Genomic DNA, 27,147 nt, shown 5'->3' on the forward strand with positions numbered 1-27,147 from the left:
CTGTAAAGGGAGTCAGCAATAGATTAGTTCAGTTTGATCTTGTTCACATACATGAAAAAAATCACTGCAGGATCAGGCCAGTATCATGCTGTAACCGGTTCTGTTATACATGGGTCAAACTGACCTGCTTCAAAGCCAGTCTCAAAACAGCAAGAAGAGGGTTTGGATGAGACCAAGCTCCCACGGATGATTAGCGTGCACACAAATAAAAAGGAAAGTAGCAGTAGTGTGCTGGGTCCCAACAAAGATGTTTAAAACAAACAGGGGAAGCCTAGAGCATTGGCTCAAAACCCTGTAGGGATCACACAATAGTCAATGAACCAGAAGTTAGGAACTGAAGTATTAGCCTGCTACCTCATTTGCAATTTTATTCTCCCATGTACAGCCTCCTCAGTCACAGCCAGGGCAGCACCTACCACACTGAAAACTAACTGGAACACAGAAGTGATGCTCAACAGGATCTCACGTTTATTATTGAGAAGTGATTAATGGTGAAAAGAAAGGCAATGCCCATTCCTCATTGGCTTAACAAGAAACTGAAGAAACATTCACTACACATTTTACAATATTTTTCGTTCAAAATTCATGTTCCTGTAAACAAAACAAGTTTTTACCACTGTTCTCAGCCTTTAAATCAAATTAATCCAGACTTAATCTGTAATCCATATAATGCACAAGAACAGAACATTTCTTAGGACTCCTAGTACTTGACTTTTGAGTAACAAAGGGTCAGAGGAAAACAAACCACCCTTAGATGCAACCTTGGCAATAATTTCCATTCGATTCTTCCAGGCAAATAAACCCAAATTTTTCATAAAATTCCTCCTCTTCCACTCCAAGGAAAAAACAGTTCTTCCAAGTTCTGCGGCAGATGTCCAAAAAAAGTCACAACTCGGTGTTCCAAGTGCAAATGTCAAAACTGGGGGAAAGGAGGCGCGAGGGAAGTGGAAGAAAGGGATGCAGCAGGGTTTAAAAATTAGAGAAAAAAGGCATATGCCACTTATGGACTTTCAAATCCGGAAAACATAGTAAAAAGACAAAAAACAAAGCATATGCTCTGAAATCACAACCAAAGCCAAAAGAAAGGGGACAGTTTTTACCTATACTCTACCTAGAAGGGATTTTTTTTTTGTTTTGTTTTTTTAGTCCTATGTCTCGTGACATTCCAATACTTTTTTTTTTAAACTGCAAGTTTGTAAGTTTTTGTTTTAAAGTCAATGAAATTAAGAAAAGAAGTCCTAATTCTCTCTGGGGTGTTCTTTTTTCTCCTCTCTCTCTTTTTGAAAGATATCCGGGATGCAACCTCTGCTGCAGTCTCTGTGGGAAGAGTAGCGTTTTACTTGACACGGCCTTGGCGTTCCTGCAGGAGGAAAGAGAAGGTGGTTAGTTTAGGGCAACTCTTGCAAAACTTCCATGGTCAAGAGGATTTTGTTCACGATCATCTCATACACAGATCAAAACATAGGGCTGGAACGGATGTCAAAACATCACCCAGTTCACCTCCCCACACTGAAGCGAGATTAGGTATTCCTAAAACCTTCCCTGAGGGGTGTTAGACCACTAAATATTAATGTGGACAGTCTGGTTTACGACAGGAGAAGTCCTTTATAATTAAGTTGAATCTGAGAAACAGTCAGTTTCTGTTCAAGGAGTAGGAGCTCATTTTAAGAGGGCAGCTGCACATGGCTAGTATGACAATGTACTTACATTGTATCGTGTGATGCCTCCCAGTTCTTGGCATTTCCCCTTTATAATAGCAGTTGCCACCACAACCCCTCCCACCACACCCTGCTCCTTTCCTCTCCCTAGCCCCAGCAACATCTTTTGCAGATAGCAAGAGCAGAGGTCCTACCAGTCTAATTAAAAAACAGCTCTAACAGATACAACCTGCTCAGATTCCCCCAGTTTTGTACAGCCTGCCAAGTATAATGAAGGGAAGTGGGACACAAACAAGGAGAGGAGGGAAAAAAAGGGCAGCCAGTGAAGAGCTAGTGAAATAAACTATTCACTGCTAACGTTATGTCAATTAACTGGTTGGACACAGTCTGGGGGGCCAGGTAGAGGCACCACTGTGCTAGTTACCAGTGAGGGTTTCCAGTGCCTCACCGGTGGGGTGAAGCAGGGCTCTCTTCCCCATTCCTGTAAACAGATCTTCGGAAAGCAGTTCCCAAGAGACCTGCCTCCAGTTCTCAATCCTATCAGGCTAGAAACCAGTCTAGAGACTGAGTAGGTAACAGTGGGGAGGAGGAGTGAACCTGCCCTGGTAAAGGAGTGATTCAGGTGCTTTCAAGAGTGAATTGGTAGCAGGGGTCCATTTGCTGAAGGAGATCAGGTAGTCATTTATGTCTAGTGAGAACAGGAGAAGAGAAACTGAAAACTGTTCAGTCCCTCAGTGAGCTCGGCACTGAGAAGTTGCTTGCTCAGGGCTATAAAACCAAGCCCCTGTGAGTTCTACCACCACAGAATTCATGCTTCACGAAGACTGGTGATCCAGGGTACAAGCCTTCATTTTAAACACCAATGCTTCTAACCAACATGACAGCAAAAAACGGCAGACTCAGGCTGACACCCTATTGGTTCACACTTCACTTTTTCAAGGCAGACAGTACAAAAGAAGTGCGAATGGCTCCATGCACTGAATGGACTGGTAAGCACTGAAACCTAAAGATGGCAACACATAAGAACAGCCGTGCTGTGTCAGACCAATGTTCCATCTAGCTCAGTACCCTTTTTCTGACAGCATCCAGCGCCAGATGCTTCAGAGGGAATGAACAGAACAAGGCGATTTTGAGTGATCCATCCCATCATCCAGTCCCAGCTTCTGGAGGTTGGGGGTTTACACCCACAGCATGGGTTTGTGTCCCTGACCATCTTGGCTAATAGCCACTGATAGACCTGTCCTCCATGAACTTATGATTTGATAGACCGCGGTCATAGCCCTGCTTAGTCACCTCTCTTCTAAGCTGACCAGTCTTTTTAATGTCTCCTCCTAGGGAAGCTGTTCAATATGTCTAGTCATTTGTTGCCCTTCTCTGCACCTTTTCCAATTCTAACATATCTTTTTTGAGATGAGGTGACCAGAACTGCAGACAGTATTCACGGTGTGGACAGATCATGGATTTAATATAATAGCATTGTGATCTATTCCTTTCCTAATGGTCCCAAAATTGTTTGCTTTTTTGACTCAGAATTACCCACAATGACTTCCCAAATCTCTTTCTTACGTGGGAGCAGCTAATTTAGACCCCATCATTTTGTATGTATAGCTGGGATTATGTTTTCCAATGTGCATTATTTTGCAACCAACAATGAATTTCACCTGCTGTTTTACCGTCCAGTCTCCCAGCTTAGCGAGATCCCTTTGTAACGCATTAGTCAGCTTTGGACTTAACTATCCTGAGTTTTGCCACCTCATTGTTCGCCCCTTTTTCCAGATTTGTGAATACGTTGAGGAGCACAGGTCTCCATACAGATCCTTGGGAGATCCCACTATTTCTCTCTCCCTTGTGAGCACTGACCATTTATTCCTACCCTTTGTTTTCTATTTTGATCAGTTACTGATCCTTGATAGAGACTTCCCTCTTATCCCATGACTGCTCACTTTGCTTAAGAGCTTTTGGCAAGGGACCCTATCAAAGGCTTTCTGAAAGTTCAAGTATACCATATGGATTGCATCACCCTTGTCCACGTTTGTTGACCCCCTCAAAAAATTCTAATACATTGATAAGGCATGATTTCCCTTTATAAATGCAGTGTTGACTGTTCCCCAACATATTGCATTCATCTATGTGTTTGATAACTTTGCTCTTTACTCTAGTTTCAGACCATTTGTCTGGTACTGAAGTTAGGCTTACTGGCCTGTAATTGCCAGGATCACCTCTGGAGTATTTTTTTTAAAATTGGTGTCACATTAGCTTCCCTCCAATCTTCTGGTACAGAGACTGATTTAAAGCGATAGGTTATACATCACAGTTAGTAGTTCTGCAATTTCATATTTGATCGCCACCCAGTCCCTTGAGTGACTACCATCTGGTCTTGGTGACTTATTACTGTTTAATTTATGAATTTGTTCCAAAATCTCCTTCTATTGACCTCAATCTGGGACAGTAGAAATGTCAACTATTTCAACGCTGATCATTTTAACAGAAGCAGGTAGTTATTCCAAAATCCCAAACTACCTCCTATAGTTCTCCAGGTGCCAATGCCTTAACAGTCCCCTACCCAGCTGCCAAAACCCCCAACTTCCCCTTGACAACTACTACACTACAATTATGCACTGTCAGGATAAAAATCGACAGCATATTGAAAAATAAAAGAGTGGAAGAGAGTAAATTACATTGAATTTCATATCAAAGAAACCTCAGCAGCTACTACATTGATATAGTTTGTTTTCATGTTGGATTCATTAACTTTTTAAATGTTAAATGCAGCGGCTGCAAAATTTCCCCGTGTTACTTCATAATCAAGGGGCTTTGCCACAGCACTTGAGTCCAGCTTGCCACAAAGGGTTAAAAAAGCAAGCTGGAGAGAGATGCTACCTTAAATTGACTCAAAGCCTTGATTAAACGTCCCTGACAATTTAACATGCAATGTCAATAAAAAGACCAAAAATGTGTCAGATGAGCTCTGCATGAACAATGATGCCCACATTCAGTTACTGATTGCCCCCTTTTCTCCACCTAGTCATTCTCGGTGATCTCTTGCTTGAAGTTCATTGAAAAGATTGGCCCTCGCTGAAACCATTTTTGGATCCAGTTTCTACCCTCAGCACTGGGAAAAATTAACCATTGCCATTGACCAGTAACAACTGGAAAATGACAGCTATGGGTGTCTCGTGAGCCTCAGGCCTTTGTACCCCAGTATAACTCCCTGTGTGGAGAAGCTTAGGCTCGGTCTACACTGAAAAAAGTTTTATTGGCATAGCTACGTTGGTTAGGCATGTGAAAAACCACACCCCTGACCCACACAGTTATGCCAACAAAACACAGCTATGTTGACAGAAGAGTCTTTCCATCGATGTAGCTCATGTCATCTGGAGAGGTGGTGTTCTGCACTGACAGGAAAACTCCTTCTGCCATAGTCTGTCTTGACACTAGGAGGCTATGCTGGCATAACCTCCACAGTGCAGACACAGCCACATTCTGGTACAAGGGGGCCTTTTCTGATTTAGTTTATGTCGCTTGGAAAAAGGTTTAATCTAAATCTAACCAAACCACCCTTACACTGGAATAAGAGCGTCTACACAGCGAGTTCTGCCTGGATAACTAGTGGAAGTTTCTGTGCAGGTGTGGACTAAGCGCCAATTGGAAACAATACATTTCCTACCCCCACCAGCCAAGGATACAGTAAGTGGAACGCTGCTTCAGTTTTAAAGCTTCTTCCTCACAATAGGCCTAGTCAACCCACACTTCCCTTTCTCTACAGGACATTTGAGAGATAGCCCTGGATACTTACATTTGCCTTTTAGATGAAAATTAGGCTAAGGTGGAGCAAATTCTGTTCATGAATATCTGCCATACAAACTGAACAGAACTGAAAACAGCAGAAATCAAGTACCACAACGGATATCCAAAGCAGTTTTGATCCCTTGGCACCACAGTACAAATACATAATAAAGCCATATGTCTGGGGGAAGCTGCAAATCAAAAAGAAGTTGCCAGGTCTTATTCCTTCCCTGCCTCCTGGTTCTGTATACAGCAAGGTTCAGTAACCAAGGACAGATGGCAATATGCCACACCCACTCAGGAAGAGGCCACAACTGCATGAACTAAACTCCACCTTCTCAGGCACAGATGGGTTTTAAGCTAGCTGCAGGAATACACTGCCTTAGAACTGCCCTCCTCCTCCCCCATTCTAGCTTCAAGTGATAGCCCCATCTTGTCCTGCAGATGGTGGCTGCAGTCCCTGCTGACCACTTCAACTGATTAGCTGACCAGACAGATCCCGAACCATGGGTTTAATTAGTTGCTTTCTCCTTCCCCTTCTGTGAAAGTAAAGCTGCTCCAAAGGCCAAAGCATGGCACAAGGAAAGGAAGACTAGGGGTCTAAGAGGAATAAGAACATAAGCACAGCCATACTGGGTCAGACCAACGGTCCATCTAGCCCAGTATCCTGTCTTCCAACAGTGGCCAATGCCAGGTGCCCCAGAGGGAATGAACAGAACAGGTGATCAAGCAATCCAACCCCTGTCACCCATTCCCAGCTTCTGGCAAACAGAGGCTAGGGACACCATCTGTGCCCATCCTAGCTAATAGTCACTGATGGACCTACCCTCCATGAACTTATCTCGTTTTTTTTTGAATGGCACAGGAGATGGAGCAAAAAGTCGCAGAATGCAGGAACAAAGGATAACCCAACCCAAGAAGATTCTCAGAAATGGATCCTCCATACAAACTGGAAAAAGGCAAGAGACTGGAGGAAGGAGACTAGAAACAAACTGTTTAATTTCAGGATGGGGGACCATACTGCAAGTTTCTCTCAACTGAATATTCAGCATAATAACCTGAAGAGGCTTGAAGAACTAGTGCCGCACTCTGGCGCAGAGTAACCCCAGTACTTTCCCCACTATTGCAGCTTCACAGAATATTTGGGGGTGGGGGGGAAGAAGAGTTCCTCCTAAAGGAATGGTGTAGGGAGTCTATTTGTCCCTGTTCAGATTTTTGGCTCGTTCTGTTGCCTGCTGCAAGTGACTCTTCCCTGCATGGCACAAGGATCTGGGTTTATGCTCTCATCCATGCATAAATCATGGAGGGAAAGCGAGCAGTTTCCTTTTACTCCAGTGCAACCACTTGTGGTCTGAAAGCCCAGTGTGTGTTAATATGAGCACTGCTCTCAGTGCTGAAGGAGATACGGGGCATGATTTCATTCTCTTCATTCATGGCAGGTTTTTTTCCCTGTGCTTTTGTTTGTAGCTGAAGGAGCAGTTTCTCTTGCTTTTCCTTCTAGGAAAGAGGCCTTGGCCTAGAGATGATGTCCCCTCTATACAGTCCAACATTGTCCATGCCCTCATCCAATGCAGTGGGACACCCCCACCTGGCCCGACCCACCTCCCCGGAGAGATATCTTGCTCTGCAGGAGTTACGAGTGCTGGACCACAAGAGAGAGGTAGGTAGATTTTCTGGGGTCAGAGGCAGGGGTTAAGTGCTGTGCACCCACATCTCTATTCTTGTTTTCCCTTAGCTCTCAGGAGTGTGGGGGATACTGCTAAGATAACACCCACACAGCCATGCAAAATCCCAGGAAAAGGGCCTAGGGCATGTGTTTCTGCAGGTAATAACCATGATTCTACCCTTTGACATATGAATCCCTGGATGACAAAAAAAATCCACATTGTGTTTTATTAAAGTTTCCCTTGATCAACAAAGGTTGGCTCAAGCATAAAGAAAAATGGAAGATGAGATCGAGGACAGAGCAGGAAAAGCCAGAGCTAAAGTGTCAGTGAAGGACTGGTAAGAGCACTGTGGGACTACAATGGGGGGACTAACTGTACACAGTACTGAGCAACATGGTGGATAACAAGAAATTTATCCTCTCTCCAGTCAAGCGGAAAAGACACCTATGCACTTTTGCAAGCATGTGCGTGGACACGCTGGGTTTACAGGTATCCAAGAGAGTTGCATCAAAATTCTCCATTCCAGACAAGGCTAGAATGTGTAATTAGAAGCCCTTTGTGATTATTCTGCATAATTAATTTTAGCCAGGTCACCACAGTTATAGGGTGGAAGCCGTGATGTCACAAGCTGGCTTGTGACACTACTTAATGAATGAGTGTAGTGCAGTAATCTGATAAGAGGATGCAGTTTTCAGTCACACAGCTTGGGAGCCAATCCTGACAGAAGATTAAAACACTTACCTGAAAGCTTATAACTAGCACCTACATATTATGATGAATGGCACATTAGAAAGGACTATGATACATAGATGCAAATACTATGCTCTTGTATAGCACCTCTCAGAGGTTCTCACATTGATTTACAAGCAGCACTTGCCCTCAACACTCCTGTGAGGTAGGCCAGTATTATTCCCACTTGACAGCTGGAGAAAGATCTATCTAAGGTTACAAATAGGGATAGAACCCGCAGCAGAAACTACTAGCTTCATGCCCTTCCACCAAGCCAGTGATTGCCAAGTGTGTCTGGCGCACTTGGTGGTGGGTTGGTCTGATTTCAACACACATTACTTTCCCAATGTTTTTCCCATATAACCAACTGCTGTAATGAGCACAAGGGTGTTTTGTATGCTTGAGTGGAAGAAGTGGTGAGACTTGAAACTTTTAGGCTCTGGGCCGCATTATGGAAATTGGAAAACCTTTACATTAGACCACTCTCCTTCCTCTAAGGTCATATGCACGGATGACTAAGTTAGGTCCTCTAGATATGTGCATGTAACTGCAGCAGAGATCAATGGGAGATGTGCACCTTGCCCAACAGCAGAATTCAGCCCCATCTTCAATAACGTTTGCTGGAACGACAGGGATTTTTTAAAATCTAGAATCATTTTGTTCACTTGGAAATAAACCATTTGAGACCTCTCATGACAGATCATATTCAATCCTAACCAACCAAAGTAATACAGTTTCAGGGCTGCCAAAAGTCAAGTCAGAAGTTAATTTGACTTGTGGTGGCATAAATTAGAAATAAGAGTGATGTTTCTACCAATTATATTTTCCCCTCTATCTGTATACTGCCAGCCTTTCCAACAAGATCAGCTTAAAATGTGGTTATGGCCAGCACAAACAACTTACTAAAATAGCACCTTGTTACTATGCTTATCCGCTCCCTGTGCGGCTTCTGAGTCTTAAAATGCTCAGTTTATATACAAAACATTTTACTACTATTGGTATTGGAAAGCCACTACAACTGCAGAGGAAAGAGCTGCATCCTATCCTAACCTACACCAATAGAAATGCTAGCTCCATTCAGTCTTCAGATTTCTCTTGGTTTGTGACCATGGCTGACTTTCAGTTATTTATCACTTTGCACTGCACTTAGCACTCTTGTAAAGGAGCTCCTTAAAATTCAAAAAAGTAAATATACTAGACACATTGATAACCCCATGCTAGAACTCCTCCTGCTCTGATAAATTAAAATTTAATCAAAATCTTGATTAAACAAGAAAGCCTTACAACTTGACCAGAGGGCAAGCAAAATGAGACCCATCTGTGGGATCATATGCCAAAGGAGGCTATGTAATCAGTCCTGGAAATCTGAATTACATGCACAGACAACACAAGTGTTCCAGCAACCACAACTGCATCCATCGGCAGGATATAGGAGAAGAGGGACTCTCTCAAACAGGTCCACATCACAGACTGAAAAGCCGAATCACAATATCAGGCTGAGTTTGCACATCCTGGCAGTTAGAAAGGTCTTGCCTCAGCATAAAAACTGAGCATACCACCTAATTTTTATCTAAGATGCCTATCACTCTGGTATCTAAACAACAAACCGTTATCAAGGCATAAGAGTAAATAGGGAACAGCAAGATGTCCTCTTTCAAGAGTGGTTGTAACCAAAACATGACCAACCTTACAGAGCACCAATCACCACAGGATCTGTGGATTTTAAACCACAGCTTGCATTTCTATGTCAAACATCCAGCTTGGGAGCTAGGGTGTTGGGAGGGACTTCATGGAAGTCTTAGAAAGATGGCCTCTATTTCTGCAGCGGCAGTTACACAGTCAGTTGTTCCTGCTTGTCAGCTGGCTGGCAGACATGCTCAAATCCCATCCCCCAAGACCAGCTTTCAAGGGAGCACCAAAACTGATGCAATCTAGTGCAAAGGATGAACTCTACTGGTCTTCACACTCCGTATCAAAAATGCATTCTGAAGCAACAAGAAGTCCACTTTCTGCAAACAGAGGAACTGTCCTGCAGGAAGCAGCTGCCCTGAAGAGTGTAACTTGCCCAGGAAACAGAATGGTATGTGGTCCTAAAGCAAACATGCTACTGGACACCAACTACCCAAAGCCACATCACAATGAGCTGGTTGGTCCTTTTCAGTGAATATGAGCATTCAGATCCCCTACAAAAACCACAGGTAGTTAAGCTTTGAAAAATTTACCAGCACACCTTACCCATCGGAAGTTAATACAACTTATGGGAGCCTTCTGAGTGGGATTCCAGACACATCTATTAAGTACCACTGGGCTTCCTACCTGGGCATGGTATTTGGACCCGAATCCCCTCCTGGCTTTAGTGTATAGGCAAAATACACTTGTAGCTTCCATTCCAAGATACTGTGAAGGAAACAGGATTCCCTATTCCCACACCCAGCTGTTAACAATAACATTCCCAACACCCTCCTTCTCCCCTGACCATTTGGTAACTATGTGCTACAGCTTTCCTGAACAGCCAAGTATAAAACTTACAAGAAACTCTTTAGCTTTATTACTGCTCAGAAAACTATGGGCAACAGCAGTGAAACTAACTATACTCCTGTAAGTGGCTATTGGGGAGGCCCAGAAAAAAATTTCTACTGGCAAGTCCAGTCTTCTTCCCTTGCCCCCAGTCTTACGTCATCAGTTATTCTTGTGTATATATTGGCTCTTATGTCATTACATACATGAGGAAATAAGGACTATTTTTTCAGTTTGCTGGCCCTGTGCATTGGATCTCACTTGGTTACCGGGCAGTTTGACTGTTTGCCTACTTGGGTCTTTCAAGGAGTATGGATTAGACACTTTCTGCATTGACTTATACATTAAAAACTCCCATCCCAGCTTTCATAAAGTCAATGTCATTTACCAAGAACCTTCCTTTGAACATTGTTGTAATGACTGCAATTACAAATTTACTTTAATTGAGGGCTTAACAGTAAAGAGTATGTGAAAGTTCATAAAAATTCACCATAACGTAAAACAAGGGTTAATGTGAAAAGGTGCAAATGGAAGATAGAAAAACTGTCAGTCCAAACAAAAAGACTTGGTATAACTCAAGGACTGTGCTAAGATCATGCCTGGTAAACAAGAAAAATCGTAGAACCAAAAAATGAATGAACCAAAATTGGTGTGTCGGAAACTAGGTTTAATTGGTAAACAAAATTAAGAGGGAATGGGCTATTCCACCCATCGCTCCCTTCTGGGGTTCTTAAATATTTTGGGGAGAAAAACTGGCTACTGGACGAAGCTTCACCATGATGGCTGGTACCCCCAACATCTCCAGGGACCCAGGGCCTTTGTCACCCTGATTCTGAGACATGTTCTGACCAGACTAGGCCAGACAGAGGGACCCAGATGAGCTCCCTACCTTTACCGACTAACAATCTCAACCGCCACCTGGGATGAAAGAGCATTAGACTTCAACAGCAACAGCTCCAGCCACTTCAACTAACTTCCTCTCTTTTCCCCAAAAGGACAGTTATTGCGGTCTTTAATATTATCTAAGAGACTACTGAGCAAGGGGTTTTTTCTTTCTATATGTTTTCTCCAGCTAAAGGGAAAGGGACACAGGATGTTAAAATGTAAGTCTTAAGACTTTACATTTCAAATGCTTTGACTGTTTTTCCTTCTTTAACTTTAATAAAAGGTTTAAATGATTTTTAGAAATAGTGTATTGAGCTTACTTAGTACCACGACAAAGTCTTTGTATATAAAACCCCTGACCTTGCTTAACACTGTTTAATGTTAGACAGTAACTGGTTTATGTTAACACCGTTGGACCATTTATTCCATCTAAATGAATACAACATTATAGTATATCCTTAAGTTTTAATCTGCAATGGTTACAGTGAAGTAATGCACCCTTGGTGCAGACTTGGGATCAAATCTCACTCAGTCACATGAAATGGGTCTGATGACTTCGGCTGACTACATAGTAGACAAAGTGTTAGCACCACAAAATTTGAACCACAAGATGTTCTGGAGAGGGAAGTTCACCCACTTCAAGGATTCAGAATCTCAATTAATGCAAAGCTAATAAAGCATTTGTTGTACTCATCGTCATACAATACAAACGTGACAGCTAGGTTTGAATAATACTGAAGCCTGGACAACTCTACATCCACCCCCATGGAGCCTGGACAACAAGTACTTCATTCTGTAAGCCAGAGGAGCTTAATATTCATTTTAAGATAAGGTCACAGACAACAGGCCATGCTTTCTCCCACTTCCATTAACCAGCCGATACCAAATTTCAGTTAATGAGCTCCAGTAAGGAGGGCAACACTCCCTATTACCGTTTACAAATCTCTATTTCCTAGGTATTTAAAAGGGAATCTTATGTCCCTGCAACAGTAGCTGAGACATATGAATTCCTGCTTAGTTCTTTACAGTTTCACAGTGTTGTCTTATAAACATATTAATACCCAGTATCAACCTGTTTGGGGCCAAAATTTGACCTGTTACATGAGACTCTAGAAAGAATGATCCTCGGGGCTTTAAATCTCTTAAAGGTCTACTATGATGCCAAGAAATTCTTAAAGGTAGTTACTTTATATAGGGCCTACACTTTTGTCCTTCTTATAATGACAAAACAGGCCAGGGAGCACAGCAATCAGTAACACCGATGCACACACAGAAAAGGAAACAAATGCCTTTTAATTTCAAGCTCAATTAGACATACGGGACAGATGAGAAGGGAATTATAGTTTATTCCCCCCCCCCCCCCCAGTTCCTATCTTGCTATTCTATTACAAACAATAGAAAAGCAGCTAACTCAAAAAACTGCTCAGTACTGCCCTTTTAATAAAGAAATTCTAACAGTATGAAACTAGAATTGCTGTCTACATTTTGAGTTCTCTCTATAGAATGGCTCACAAAACCCCCAAATGCTGTTATTAAACTGATCAAATGCATTATTACATGACTTATCCTTCAATTAAAAAGCAGCATGCCGGGCAGCTACCCATTGGAAAGAGCAACCACCAACTCCCTAGTCTAGTCATCAGCTTGCATAACCACAATTCTTGTTAACCAAGACTTCCTTGGACAACTCTACTGCAGTAAAAGTGCAGTTGCACTATTTTACAAGACAATTGTCCAATTTTGTGCCACTGAGGAATTGGCTTAACTTGTAATGCTGTAAGACTTACTAAGTACAACAGTACATTTTAGAAAATAAGGCAGGGTTCTAATAACTGAAGCGAATATGCTCATACAATGACAAAATAAAAGTACCAAAAGAATCCTCTTAAATTAATACTTGTCACCGGATACCTTATATAAAAGAGACAAAGCAAAAAAAGTGACCTGTCAGACAGAAAAAGGTTGCGGGAATATATTCTAAGAACAAATAGAAATGTAGAGCTGGAAGGGACCTAAAGAGGTCATTCATCTAGTTCATCCCCTTGCACTGAGGCAAATAGCTCATGTAAAGCTAAACCTACTAAAACTCTGAATACAGGAGGTTCATGTGTTCACACACTAATACTTTCCTAGTTCTTCCTAGATACTAATCAGCTTAAGTAGTGTCACCTGACCAATTACAAGTCTTCACGAGGTAGAAAAAGCAGGCAAGAGAATACTGTATCTGCTGAGCGGCACTGAGCTTCAGAAAACAAAATAGACAACCGACATTTAGCTTCAGAAAAACGTAACTTTCCTTGAGAAACTGCTGCTTCTCAGATTATTACAGCTAAATTACCTAGAGTTCTGTAACACTGCCCTCCACCAGTGGGCTATCAACCACAGTGTTGTTTAGTTACCAACATTTTTTGCATTTTCCTGCCATGTATCAAAATCTCATGAAGTTTCTGGGGAATCCTCTTCCTAAAGCATCCCAAAAATATTCAAAGAACAAATACACAAACCCTAAACAGCAGCACCTTTAACTTGAATTATTGGGAGAGGGGGAAAAAAATCTGACACGCTACATTAAAAAGGCTTTCATTTTAGTTCACTGTGGTATTAACAGCTGAAGCACGCAGCTTAATGTTTGTTAAACACAAATGCCAAATAAGATCATTTGATATATTGATATGTTTCAATTCCCTTAAGTTTACTTTGATCAATACGGACAAAGACAACACTGAGTTAGAAAAGAAAGTCTTCTGCAAACTGTCCCTTGCCAGTGTACCCCTGCACTGTTCTGGAGAGATCACCTCCAGCACAACAATGGTCAATTTCCTTGGTCTCTTCACTGAGGCTGCCAGTGACGGTACCAGTTGTGATTAAGCAATCAGCTCACTGGAAAATGGCCTGAGATTAACTCATTTCATGTAGGCCATTCCCTGCTAGAGGGTAATACCTTTTGGTTACTCACATGTACTGCATTTGACCTGGTGACCTAGAGGTGAAAGGCTCTTAATCCGATTACCAATCCTAAAGAAAATTTTAAACTTCTCATCTTGACAACTTCTAGGGATCAGCTTCACAAGCTACCAGTTGACTTCAACAGCCATTAAATCTTGTAGCTTAATGAGATTTATTAACTTGCTAGAACTCAGAGTACATCTATGCTATAAGCACTACTGTGGCACAGCTGCAGCACTGCACTACACCGTTGTGGCATGGACGTTTGCTACAACAACAGAAGGGGTCTTTCCATCACCGTCGTATATCCATCCCCTTGGAAGGAGTCTTCCATCAACCCAGCTGCATCTACACGGGGGGTTATGTCAACCTAGCTATGTCATGCAGGATGCACATTTTTTCACAGCCCTGAGCAATGTAGCTCGGTCAACCTAAGTTTTAGGTGTAGACCAGGCCTCTGTGTCATTGTAGATATGAGAACTGGATTACTTTTCCCAATCTAACTTCCATTTTGTTTGTACTAAGATCACTTCTGGCTATTCTTATTGTACAGCAGAGGAAAGACTCCCTTCTTCTACAGGAGGAAGCATGTTTATGGATTAGAGCATACAATAAAGAGCCATAAGATTTCCCTCTTAAAAAACCCCACAGAATACAGAATGAGGCTCATTTATCAGTTTCAATGAAGTGCCTTTAGGTTGGATAAAAGGCATAATAAATGCAAAATATTACACATCAGCAGGTAGATACTGAGACAAGCAGAGCAGTTTATCCATTTCCTCTATCATTGTATCATTGCAAATATGTTAACTAGCACACTATTTAGAGAAGGCTGAAACTGAGATGTGCATTTCAGAACTTTAAAGGGTTATAGCAAGGATATTCAGCACTGGCACACCGATCAATTGACCTCATAGTGGCCAGGTTTTTCAGGGGTTTTAGTACAAGTACAGTAGGTAATCTTATGACCTCTGGATGCAAGGAGCCATGTCAGTGCAAGCAAAGTTACTTTACATCATGAACTGCAATACTCAAGCAAACAAAGAAGGAAGTTCTAGCTCTTTGTTTACTCAGAATGGTTTGAACACAACAACAGGCATTAGGCAAGAGAAGAGTAACAGAATCATGAGGCTCTCCACCAATCTTTGGAAAATACTTTCCCTCCCCCTTCCCCAGCCAACTACAAAACCAAAGAAATACAAACTATGTTAAACAAAGAGACCAGTGCTTTAAAAGTGACCATAAAAAAACCCCAGGTTAGCAAATGCAGATTCAACATTTAGTCGTTTCTCCATAAATTGCATCCCTCAAACTGGCAGAGACATTTACCACTCAGTATTTTAAAGGAGGTTTAATATTCCTCCAAAGCATCAGGTGTCAACCAATGAGAAAAGAGAATACACTTCAGGAAATAATGATCCATTTGGAAAATCCTATGTTCCTGTTTTGAGATTCTGATACATACACCCTGACACCCAAATCAATTCTTCAGTTCTTTTGGACTCAATACAAGCTTGATTCTTATCTTCTGAAAAGTACCTTTACCAATATTGAAGGAAGCACATTACAACACGCATTGCCACTGGAACTGGAGAATGCAAATCTTTATGCAAACTCCTTTCTAAAGTCCACAGAATGTGTGCACTGTTCACATGGAATTCATAATGCCAAGGCAACAGAACAGAGTCATAAAGCCGAGAGCCACTGCAATTCTTTAGAGAGCACTCATGATTTTACCTCCACTGCTTTTGAGTCTGGATTACACAAGGTGCTGCCAATCCAATGTAAGCAGAATCTCATGAAAGCTTATGCTCAAGTTTGTTAGTCGCTAAGGTGCCACAAGTCCTCCTTTTCTTTTTGCAGAATCTCATAAGATTTCCTTACTAAATATGCAGGACCACTTCACTGAAGTCAATGCAACACCTTCTAGAAACAAAGGGTTACTACTAGTTTTAAAATATAAAATAAAGCAGTCCACACACTGCAGCAGTCAGTGACAGAATCTACTTTGGGAGCAATTGTCAAGGGTCTTGAGAAGGACTATTTTGGCTATCAGCTTCAGCAGTCTTGGATAGGAGAACATCGAACGGTTTGAAGGAAAATCTAATTCTGGATTGGAAAACACAGAACAAAATCTAACTAAGGACAGAGAAGAAGTGGAGACCAGCATAAGAATGTACATGCAGCAGAAAAGGCCCAGTGGTCTGTTTGTAATAGATTTAGACAAACTCAGCCTTTTAACCTCCCTTTATAAGTGAAAGGACATAGCATGAACACCAAAGTAAAGTACCACTTACATGCCTGTTTAGATATGCTACACAGTGCTCTAAAGAAATCTGTCACTCCCATATATCTTGAATGCAGGCATTCTTAAAGGGATAACCTGAGAAACAGGAAAGAAAACACAGGGAGACCCCAGAATTTTGAGAGGGTTAGGAGAGAGTACATTCATCAGTCACTCTGTACAAGCTGCTCTAGGCTGTAATAGAACAGCCTTGGCTAAGTTTGAAACCAAATGAAACAGTTTTAAGCTTGTTAAAAGCTAGGCATCAGCCAAACTTGGAGATGTTTAAGCTTCAAGGAACAAGAATGCAGAACATGTACATACCACCATCTTCCACTGACTGTGACTGCAGAGACAAAGAGCCTTTAGCAATGGGGTTTCTCCAGTACAAAAGAAATCTAACAGACCATGGACAGGCAGTCTGCATCATTAACTGCTGTTGGGGCAGTGTTTTAAATTGGTATGTGAATCCTTTTCAGGTGGCCAGCTGAGGTGCTCACAGAATGCTGCACACACAAGATTTGCTTTTGCCAACAATAGTCACCTGGCAGAAACACAAGTACCCATTTTATTAATGCACAACAAAACTGGAAGCCAGGAATCAAAGTCTGCTGGTTCTCACTGAAGTGATGAAACAGTAACTGCAGGAAAACCTAAAGATTTTCAAGGCCACATCAGAAAGTGATCCGAAAGGTCAAGCTGCCCCTGAGATACCGTACTGAAAATGACAGGCTAAGTCACTTCCTCCATACCAGACATTATAGGGCTGGGACCCAGAGCATATACCATAAGAAAATGAGCCAGTAATAAAAAGCAAACATACTGACTTCTCAACCTAACGGAGTTCATTCCTTGCCTATGAATTTCAGAAATACATATTTACGTTCTCACACAAAGAGAGAGGAAATAATTTCCTTAACCACTTTTCTACTGGACTGGTACACTAAGCTAACTCAAATGTAATGCCAAAAGCAATCTCCAATGCTCTAAACAGCTTTTTCAGCTGCCATTTCGGCTCTTAGCATTCTGTGTCACTAGTAACTCTCATGGGAACTGTTTTTGAAGGAAGTAGGGGAAAGAAACTGCAAATACATTTTTAAAAAACTGAAGTTGAGGTTTAAACCAATTTAACTTTTTAAGATGCTTCTTGTATAGACCATTAGTAAGTTACAATTTAACATTTTTACTATCTTAAAAAAGATTCTAAACTTTAAAAATCTAACAAGTTTTCAAATCTGTTTGCGGGGAACTTTCTGCACCTTTGCATTTGTTCTCAATTCTCTGCTGGGTTCATCACAGCCCTTCACACTCTTCAGCTGCCTCCCTTCCCCAAGATGTGATCTTTCCTTGCACTGCAAATTCTGCTGCTCTGCACACATCAAGTGTGAAATGTACTAGGAATCCCAGTTCCTGAAGATCTCCATCCCGCACTTCAGTGATCAAATTACTTAACTTCTCCCTCTGCTGCAAGTTAAAACTTAGTCTGGTTGCTGCATTCTGGGCCTCAAATGACATGGCAGCTTTTAGGACCTGAAATCACCCAGAACCTCCAAGCTGCCATCAAGTCTGGCCAAGTTCACATAATGTCAATATAACTATTCCAATGCGTTCCCACACAGACTTACAGGTTTTCTGCTAAATGCTAGTCACGTTTGGTATCCCATCTCTGTATACTAGTAACAAACATTAAAAACAACAAGGAGTCCGGTGGCACCTTAAAGACTAACGGATTTATTTGAGCATAAGCTTTCATGGGTAAAAACCTGACTTCTTCAGATGCATCTGAAGAAGTGGGGTTTTTACTCACGAAAGCTTATGCTCAAATAAATCCGTTAGTCTTTAAGGTGCCACCGGACTCCTTGTTGTTTTTGTGGATACAGGCTAACATGGCTATCCCCTGATACTAAACATTAAAATGTTGTACTTGAAAAGATGTGCTCTGTTTAATTTTTTGTTCCATGATTGTCACACTGAATTGTTTGCAGCTTATGTTTTTCTCTCTTCAAATACCAGGTGGAGGATTCCCTGTTGCTGGAACTAAAGAGAGCCTTACAAAACTTGGCAACAAACTAGGAGCTGCTGCTAATTTCTATTTAGTGTTTTGGATCAAATAAGAGTTATATCCCTAAGGGGAGGGAGTCATCCACAGGCAAATTCAACACCCTGATTTGTATCAAACTAAAAATCAAGGCCACTAAATTGCCATCTAATTTCAGTATGGATGGTACTTTTAACTCCACTGGTAAGAATGTTTTGACAACTAAGATTCCTCATTGATGTGTTACATCATCATATATTAATCAATTGCCACTCTTATTGTAGAGCATATACTTGTCAAAGAGGAGTCTTGACAACACTGATCAATTTTATTTTTTTAATCAGGTGAATTTGATACTCAGAAAAAAGTTTGACTTGAAGCACTGACTAGCATCTAGGTTAGCGCAGGCAGGTGCCACACATGTTTCCCCACACAGCTCCACCAGAACATCAGCACTGTTCTGTACAACTCCCTCCTACTCTTGGTCCCATCCAGAGCAGGAGCTGCCATACTAGATAGTGGGTTCATGATGTGGGGAAGTGATTAGCTAGGAACTAAAGTGAGACCTCAAACTCACTTTATGAGCTCAAGTCTCCAGGTTACTTCATCAGTCCATTGTACCACCTAGCTTCTCTATGCTTCCCCATCCCACAAAATTCCTGAAGACAGGTAGGCAGGTTACCTTTTTAACATTTTCCTCCTCCTCCTGGCGTTTCTCATAGTGTGAGAAGTCATCAAAAATGGAGGTGGTGTGCTTGTAGGTGGCAATGATTTTCAACACCTGCTTAGCCTTTTCCAGAGGCACTTCCTGAGTGTCCCTGGAGTTGGTCACTGGTTTATTCTCGTTATTCTCTAGGCGGATGTGCCGCAGCTGGCTGTTGGGAACGTCCTTCACAAAAATCCACCTGACATCAAAACGTCCCTTCCATTTGTCCTGGGACCACACACCTGCACATGTGTTGTAGTCCACAGCAGATTTCATTTCTGCCACTCCACAGAAGTGACCACTGCCGTTGACACTGAACAGTAAGTAAACGGGGCCTTTCCCGTTCATGGAGCGATAAGCAGCATCCAGTCTCTTGTTGCCATGCTCTGTACTGCACCAGATGTTATATTTAATGGAACGGTGGATATCGTCCTCAGAGTAACTCTTAATGATGAAAACCCGGCCATGTTTTGGGTTCCAGTCAAAATCCTTGGGGTTGTAGTTATTGATGGACCTCAACTTCTCCAACACTGGGTGCGGTTCCAAAGGAACAGAACCAGAACTGGCTTGAGACTGTCCCACTCCATTACCATCCACTCCGTTTTGACCAAACCCATTGCCACGGTTACGAGGTGCAACCCAGCGGGTTGGCTGAGCTGCCTGTTGCTGCACCGGTAGCTGGGCTGGCTGTGGTGGTGGTGGGGGCAGTGGCTGCGGCTGTTGCCCTGGGGAAGCCTGTGCCACTGGTGGGCTGTTATTGATCTGTTGGCCCACTGGTTGAGGGGACACCTGGGTTGGCTGCTGACCAATATTCTGAACTAAAGCCTGGGAAGGCGCTTTTGCTACCGACCCTTTGTTATCCCAAGTTCCAATATCCATGTTATGTTTTATTGGAGGCGGTGGAAGACTTGACCCTGCAATGCCATTCTTGGTCTTCAGCTTGGGCTGCTGTTTTGCAGGTTTGCTAGCAATATCAGCCCATGATGTCGGTTTCGGAGGAGCAATGGTAGCAGGAGGCAAACTGTTAGATGCCACGATATTACTGGTAATGGACCCGCTACCAACAGCGGAGCCAACAACTTTTGGGACATTGCTTGCAACATCTGTGCTGCCCAGCTTCAGTGCTGCCATGCCTTGGTCTATGGTATTCATGCCAGGAGCCTTATTCAGAGTCTCATTGGCAAAAGCAGACTGTCCATCAATCATGGCTCCACCCAGTGAGCTTGGTGCATAAGCATAATTGCTACTATATCCAGAGCTTTGAGTGGACTGTCCCTGAGAACTGTTATTCCCCCAAGCTGAAAAGTCAATTCCACTTGGAAAGAAGTTAAAGCCATGCTGCCCAAGAAACGGAGTGCTGCCAAGGGCCCCTGGCTGCCCAAACATTGCATCTGGGAGAAAGTGAGGCTCCCCATTGCTTAGCTGTCCATAGGATGTTAAGTAGGGCATGGGCGGGTCACCTCCTGTAGACCAGGCAGCTTCGCCTAACGAGTAGGAGAATCCAATGGATGGACTGTAGTAGCTTGGCAAGTAGGAGTCAGACATTGCAGTGTATGCATTATTCTGCAAAACAAAAATAAGCACTGAATAGTTAGAATAAGCAGAACCATCAAGGGGCCTGGAATAAAAACCCTTTTATTCTCTTCTCATGCCCCACCCTTCTACCTCAGCTGTTCAAACACATTCAAAGCTTTCAGTAAATAGGATTCATGGCTTTCAAATGTATCCTCTGTCAAAGGTGTATTAAAACAGTTTCATTGCCAGAAAGATTAAATATAAAGATTTAAGACACTATTCATCCCAAAATGTAGAAGCATTAAATTTGCAGATGCACCATGTGGAACTGGGCATGGCTTTTACAGCATGAGCAAAATGCTTTGGAGCTGTTCAACATTTTATCTAGACTACAAAGAATACCTTCATTTAATACCTGCCTGATGCAGTGAGTTTTAAGGTTTTTTTTTCCGGAGGGGGGGCATTTTATAATCTGCATGGTTGGTGGGGTTTGTTTTCTTTGCGGGGGGGGGGGGGGGAGAAGAAAGGGATACAGGAAAAAAGGGACCAATAAAAAGCACTATTAAAATTATGAACTCCTCAAACAGTTTTATTAAAGGCCACATTTATTTCTATTGAAATTATCTCAAATTGATTATCCATAAAAACGTCTCCAAAGGTTAATATTAAAGTACCCAAAAATATCCCAAGAACTTTAGAACAAACATGGAAATTACTGTATCATCCTCAAAACTCAAACTATTCTGGAGCTACAGCCACATATTAGTGACATACTAAAACAACACAAGAAAACCTAAAGCTTTTCCAGAGGGGCCTTTCCAGCACAGCTACAGAGACCAACTTCAGGTTCGGAAGAAAAACTTGCTGAGTTTTCTACTCTAGATGTTTACATCCAAACAGCCCCTATATTCTACCATGGATGTCTAATTTTACAATTAGGAAATGACATCACTAAGACTTGCTTGCATGAAGATCTGTCATTTCACGTTTAAACCATACCACCAGGGAGTTCTTGCAGTAACACTAATGGGTTTTATCATCCAGTAATTTGAACCTGTACGCACACAGGTCTTAGTGCTACATGACAATTTACATGACAATCCAATGCAGATTAGATGAAAGCCAGGTTCCGTTCCTGTTTAAAAACTTGTCTTACATTAGGCTCCACTCCATTTTTCACTGAATCATGCCTGTGGGTGCCAAGTGCAGTTCCTGAAGGACTTCATGCCATATATGCATCAAAGCTATGTAGGCTCAAGATAGCTCTGGCACACTAAAGGAAGAGTGGTTCTGTCTCCCTATCTCTTTTTGAATTAAGCGAAAGTAAGCTGCCTAGACTCAAAATTAAAACAGGTTATATTTGGCCTAAAATTTATCTAAAATTAGTAGAAAATTAATTGTAAAGATTCCAATGGCGACAGGTTTTGTTTAAAAACATTCTTCTGAAGTTCTTGTCAACCAAACAATCATATCACCGTGCTACTGCTTGAAAACAGTAATCTGACTAGTCTATTTTCATTTTCCCAGCTGAGAAGAAAAAAAAGTAGCAGCACAATAAAAGAGAATTCAGAGATTCCAAGACCAGAAGGAACCATCATCATCATCTAGTCTGGCCTTCTGGATGACACAGTCCATAGAACTTCCCAAAAATAAATCCTAGAGCAGATTTTTTAGAAAAAGACCCAATCGTGATTTCAAAATGGTCAGTAATGGACAATCCACCACGACCCTTGGAAAGTTGCTTCAATGGTTAATTACCCTCACTGTTAAAAATGTATGGCTTATTTCAAGTCTGAATTGTCTAGCTTCAACTTGAAGCCATTGGATCGTTATACACATCTCGGCTAAACTGAAGAGCCACTTATTAAATATTTGTTCCCTACGTACATAATTACAGACTAACCAACTCACCCCTAAACTTTCTTCTTTGGTAAGCTAAATAGATTGAGTTCCTTGAGTCTATCAGTTAGTGTGTTCGGATGAACAGTTCTAATCATTTAAGAGCTCGATCCTGCTAAACCTAACTCAGTGAACAGTCTTTACTTAAGTTGACAGGACTATTTATGTGAATGAGATGTTGCAGGACTGGGCCCTACAGTGTAATGTGTAGAATAAATAAGGATTTTTTAAGATGTTCGCTAAAAATCATACAATGTCCCTTTAAAGGATAGAGGCCTCTCTCCCCAGTTTCACAGGTAATTTAAAATACTCAGAAGGAAGTTGGCCTTACAAACATATAACGAAGACTACATTTAAAGCTTGGAACCATTCTATCCTGGTGATGAGATCTTTGGCTTGACCAATTTCTACCATACAGTGCACAAAAAAAGTGACACTGTCAGATCAAATGTGGTCCCTAATCAAGTCAACATATTCTCTTTTCACTCATTCGCTTATGTTTTGTCTCAAATAATTTTCAGGGGAGGGCTGATTACAGAATAGACTGATATACGGTCTAAATCTGTCGTACAGAAGAGTTATATTTGTACAATAAACCTATGAGCATACAAATTAAAATAAGGGTTTAAACAGCAAATTCAAAGAAGAGAGGTCTGTCTGCTCAGTGACGAAATCCTAGCAATGTGCATACGTTATTGAACATGAAGTCCAGTGCTTCTATATCTCACAAACTTGAGTGATAGAATGTTACTGATTAACATGCAAACAGAACTCAACCAGCATACAATTCCCCTGGATGACTAATGCTTTTTGAAAATTCCCCCCCTCAGACTCACTCTTCCTCTGCATCCCTCTCCCCAGGGATTAGAGTTCCAAAGCCTTTTTTAATGTTTAAGTCTCACTTACATACATTTGAGATTCGGAATACAAAGCAACTTAGTCAAATTTAAGGAGATTCAGTAAGTTGCCAAATTAGTTAATAGTGGCTCCTAAAATGGCAGCTCCTACTTGCTCCTGAATTAAAAAGTATGCACCTTGTCATCTAGTTACTTAATGTTTTATACATATTAGCTGGAATGTAGTTTCAAAATGCAGCCACCCCGCACTATTTGTATTACCATAGCCTCTAGGAGTCCTACTCATAAGCAGTTGACTATGTTAGCAAACAATTTAATTTCCGAGTGTTTTATATAATTCTGCTCCATTTTCCGATAATGAACCTTGACACTGTTTTCCTACCAGCCTGTTCCATTTGTTCACGGGCGCCACAGTCAACTCTGACTGTGTGTTGGTTTCACTCATCTTATATGAACTGAAAATATGAGAGCAGGTGACAAACTATACAACATAGTGAGAAATGAAAGGAAATCATTCTAGTGGGACAATTTTATTTGGAGCTAACCAATTTTGTCTCATCTTTTATTTTTCTTGCTGAATATTTCGAGGACCACCATCAGTTTGAAATTCAGCCCGTTTCAGAGTTTCCAGTATTATGCCAGCCAGTGAATTCCCCTACCAATTTCTGTAGTTCTAAAACCAATCATTTTCGTATTTTAAAAAACAGTTTTCCCTGTTTCTTGTGAAATACCTTCACAAAGAGGAAAGTGAGTGACTATTCACAAAGTGCTTATTAAATGTTCCTAATAAACTTTAAAAAAAATACTGTTTTTCTTCTAAATTGTCAGATATAGTAAACTTAGCTGTTTAGTTAGTAGGTAATTTCACATAGAAATGCAACTTGTAAATTGAAAGTCTCTTTAAATGTTCAAAAACCTCTCAGAATTGGTGGTATCAACTTCTATGACAACAAAAGGTGCCAAATGAAGTAGGCACAGACACAGCTATCTATCTAGGACTCTGTGAAAGAACCTAGACACGGTCTACACAGATTCTGAACTAGGTTTGCACTTTTCCAGAGAACTAGACTCCTAAGTGATCTTACCAACCAGGTAGGCTGCTAACAATAGCAATTAAGTTCATTAGAGGCAAGGGAGGACAGGGACTGATTAAATAATAAAAAAAACAAACAAGGAGCTGTTAGAAAAGTGTCATACTTGTTGCAAATTAAACAAAGATAAGAAGCCTATTTAGAATTCTCACAACAGGTGCCAATGAAATGGGTATCACTGAAAAAACTCCAGCTATAAAAACATGGCTGACAAAACTAAATGAATTGAGAAATGCAACAATTTATTGGCTATTTTTACCTGAACTATGAGAGAAAAGATGAACTGGGATTAACTGAAAAGGTCACTGATACATCTTAACAATATGTATACCTACCATAACTGAACTTATACTGCCTTAAGTCTGTCATATTCCTTCATCTTTTATGTATGTCACACAATACTCATTTAACAGGATTAACAGTATAAATTGTCTTTAAGAAAGACGCTAGTATCAAAAATACAAAAAGAGTGGTGAAGTCTCTGGTAGTGACAATTTCAGATTTGACTGCAGCCTTTACAGCTCAGTTTCTAATTAAAGCTAAGGTTTCGTTTGCTAGTGCCTTTTCATTTACCAAACCACCTATTCTGGTTTTTGTAAAAAATAGAGCAAAACTTCATGGATTTTCCAGTTTGCTTGGTAAAGAGATAACACTGATAATATCCTCTCTGAAACAAGCCTCTAGAACATTACCACATTTTACCGAGATATTTCACGTTGCCATATAATACACTCACTCATATTGTATAATCAACCAGAAATGAGTAAGGAAGTGACATGTCTTAAGAGTAAAACTGAAAGATCAGAAATGATCACAAGATTTATGAATTCCTTTTACTACTTCTAGCTTCATCAGAAGCACAACATTTTATGTTCAGGATAAATATTTTTGGGGTCAAATTCTGCCCACAGCTACATCAGTGCAACCCAAATAAGTTGCAAAAGTGTTAAGGAGCTTCTTACCCTTATGTTTGTTCCCCAACCCCAAGGTATTTTTTTTAATTATTGCTGTTAAAAAAACAAACAATATTCATTGTAGCAGCCCTACACCTAAATACAAATATTTAATCAATTAATGAGAACTAATTACCAGTGTTTTCTAATCACAGTACTACCTATTTACTGACGAAATAGAGTATTATTTTAATAGCCATAAAAAGCTAGCAAATGTCAAAAAACAATATGGGGTAGAGGAGAGGACTTAAAAACAACAAAGGAAAACCAAAGAAAAATTCATTTTAATCAGTCACTGACAGAAAATTATGTAATTGCTTGGCACACCCTACCCCTTAACTAAAGAGAGAAGCTTTGTAGTACTCACCGGCCTGGCCTGAGGACTCAAGTAGGGTTCAAAGTCATCATCATTTAACCCATCCTTCTGATGCACAGATCCATTTTGCACTAAGAACAAAATTCATACCCTTACAAAGAACTCCACAATTCAAACAAGTACACGTATTAACCTAAAAGTATTTAGGTGACAAAACAACCTATGTTAGAATACAAAAATGTCTCACTGGTTCCAAATGTTGCCAGCTGAGCCACATTACTAAGGGCAAGGTCTCACACACACCAGCATGGTCCTCCAAAGGAAATTTCCTCCGACCCACAGTGGAAGCTAATCTAATTTTCCTGATTCACTGACACAATTACTTCGGCTGTATAGCTTCCCAGACATGGCCTGCAGACAGCTCCAATACATAAACTCACCGGGAGGCAACATAGAGGAGAGAAGATTCCTAGAGAAATTCTTGTATCCTAAAGCTGAGCTCCCAAAAGAACTTCACTTCCCACTCCTATTTCCCTTTAATATCCCCATTTTCCGTGCTCCAGGGAATCCCCTATATTCCTCACACCTCCGCCCAGCAAAATCCTGTCCTCCTGCAGCTAGGCCGCCATGGGAGCCCCGGACAGCCCCACACGCTGCCTCCAGTCCCCCGCTTTACTCTCCCCCCCACCCAGGGATCCGCTATTCCCCTGCTCCTACAGAAATAAAATCCACGCCCACCCACGTCCCCAGGGGCCCGGCTGCCTCTCACCTTTGTTGCCTTGGCCCTTAGGTCTCTGGAGCGGCGGCAGGCGGCGGCGCGACGAGACATGGAAGAGAGAGGAGGGAAGAGCGGTGAGCCCGGGGAAGAAGCACCGGGCGCCGCAGACCCCGGCGGGCGGGAGCTGAGGAAGCTCCAAGGTGAGGGGGGGGGGGACCGGGCGGGACGCGGGGGTTGGCCGGGCCCGAGCGGCGGCGCCCCGTGCCCGGGCGGCGAAGCCAGGCCTGGAGCCTGGCGGGCAGGGGAGGCCCAGCCGGACCCAACCCCAGCGCGGCCTGGCCGCGGCCTCCCCGCCCTCGCCCAAGAGCCGGCGCGGCCCTGAACCGCCGCAGGGCTGGGGGAAGCCAACGCCGCCCCGCCGGAGCTAGGCCCGAAACCGGGGCCTTTCCCAGCTCCCTCCCGCGAGCGCGGCCCGGGGAGGCCGGCGCGCGGCGGCCGGTACCTGCTCCAGGAGGCTGCTGGCCGACATGGCTCCGATCGGGCTCCTCGCGGCGGGGGCGGGGTCCGGGCTCTCGCGGGCGG

The 27,147-nt window shown here is 42.1% G+C and overlaps 1 protein-coding gene across 2 annotated transcripts; it reads right to left on the reverse strand.

The window, feature by feature from the left end:
• Nucleotides 1–445: 445 nt before the first annotated feature.
• YTHDF2 (YTH N6-methyladenosine RNA binding protein F2) lies at nt 446–27,147 on the reverse strand. Of its 2 annotated transcripts, XM_084609636.1 has the most exons (6): nt 27,068–27,147; nt 26,617–26,641; nt 25,899–25,978; nt 19,193–20,779; nt 16,486–16,571; nt 446–1,360 (listed from the first exon to the last, which is right to left on the reverse strand). In XM_084609636.1, exons 1-5 carry the CDS (start codon nt 27,092–27,094, stop codon nt 16,515–16,517), a joined length of 1,776 nt encoding a protein of 591 aa, XP_084465762.1. In that variant the 5' UTR covers nt 27,095–27,147; the 3' UTR covers nt 446–1,360; nt 16,486–16,514. The 2 variants fall into 2 exon arrangements, with proteins under 2 accessions (XP_084465762.1, XP_084465763.1); XM_084609637.1 differs by lacking the exon at nt 16,486–16,571.

Source organism: Lepidochelys olivacea (genome assembly GCF_965140295.1).
Source record: "Lepidochelys olivacea isolate rLepOli2 genome assembly, chromosome: 19".
Classification (NCBI taxonomy): Eukaryota; Metazoa; Chordata; order Testudines; family Cheloniidae; genus Lepidochelys; species Lepidochelys olivacea.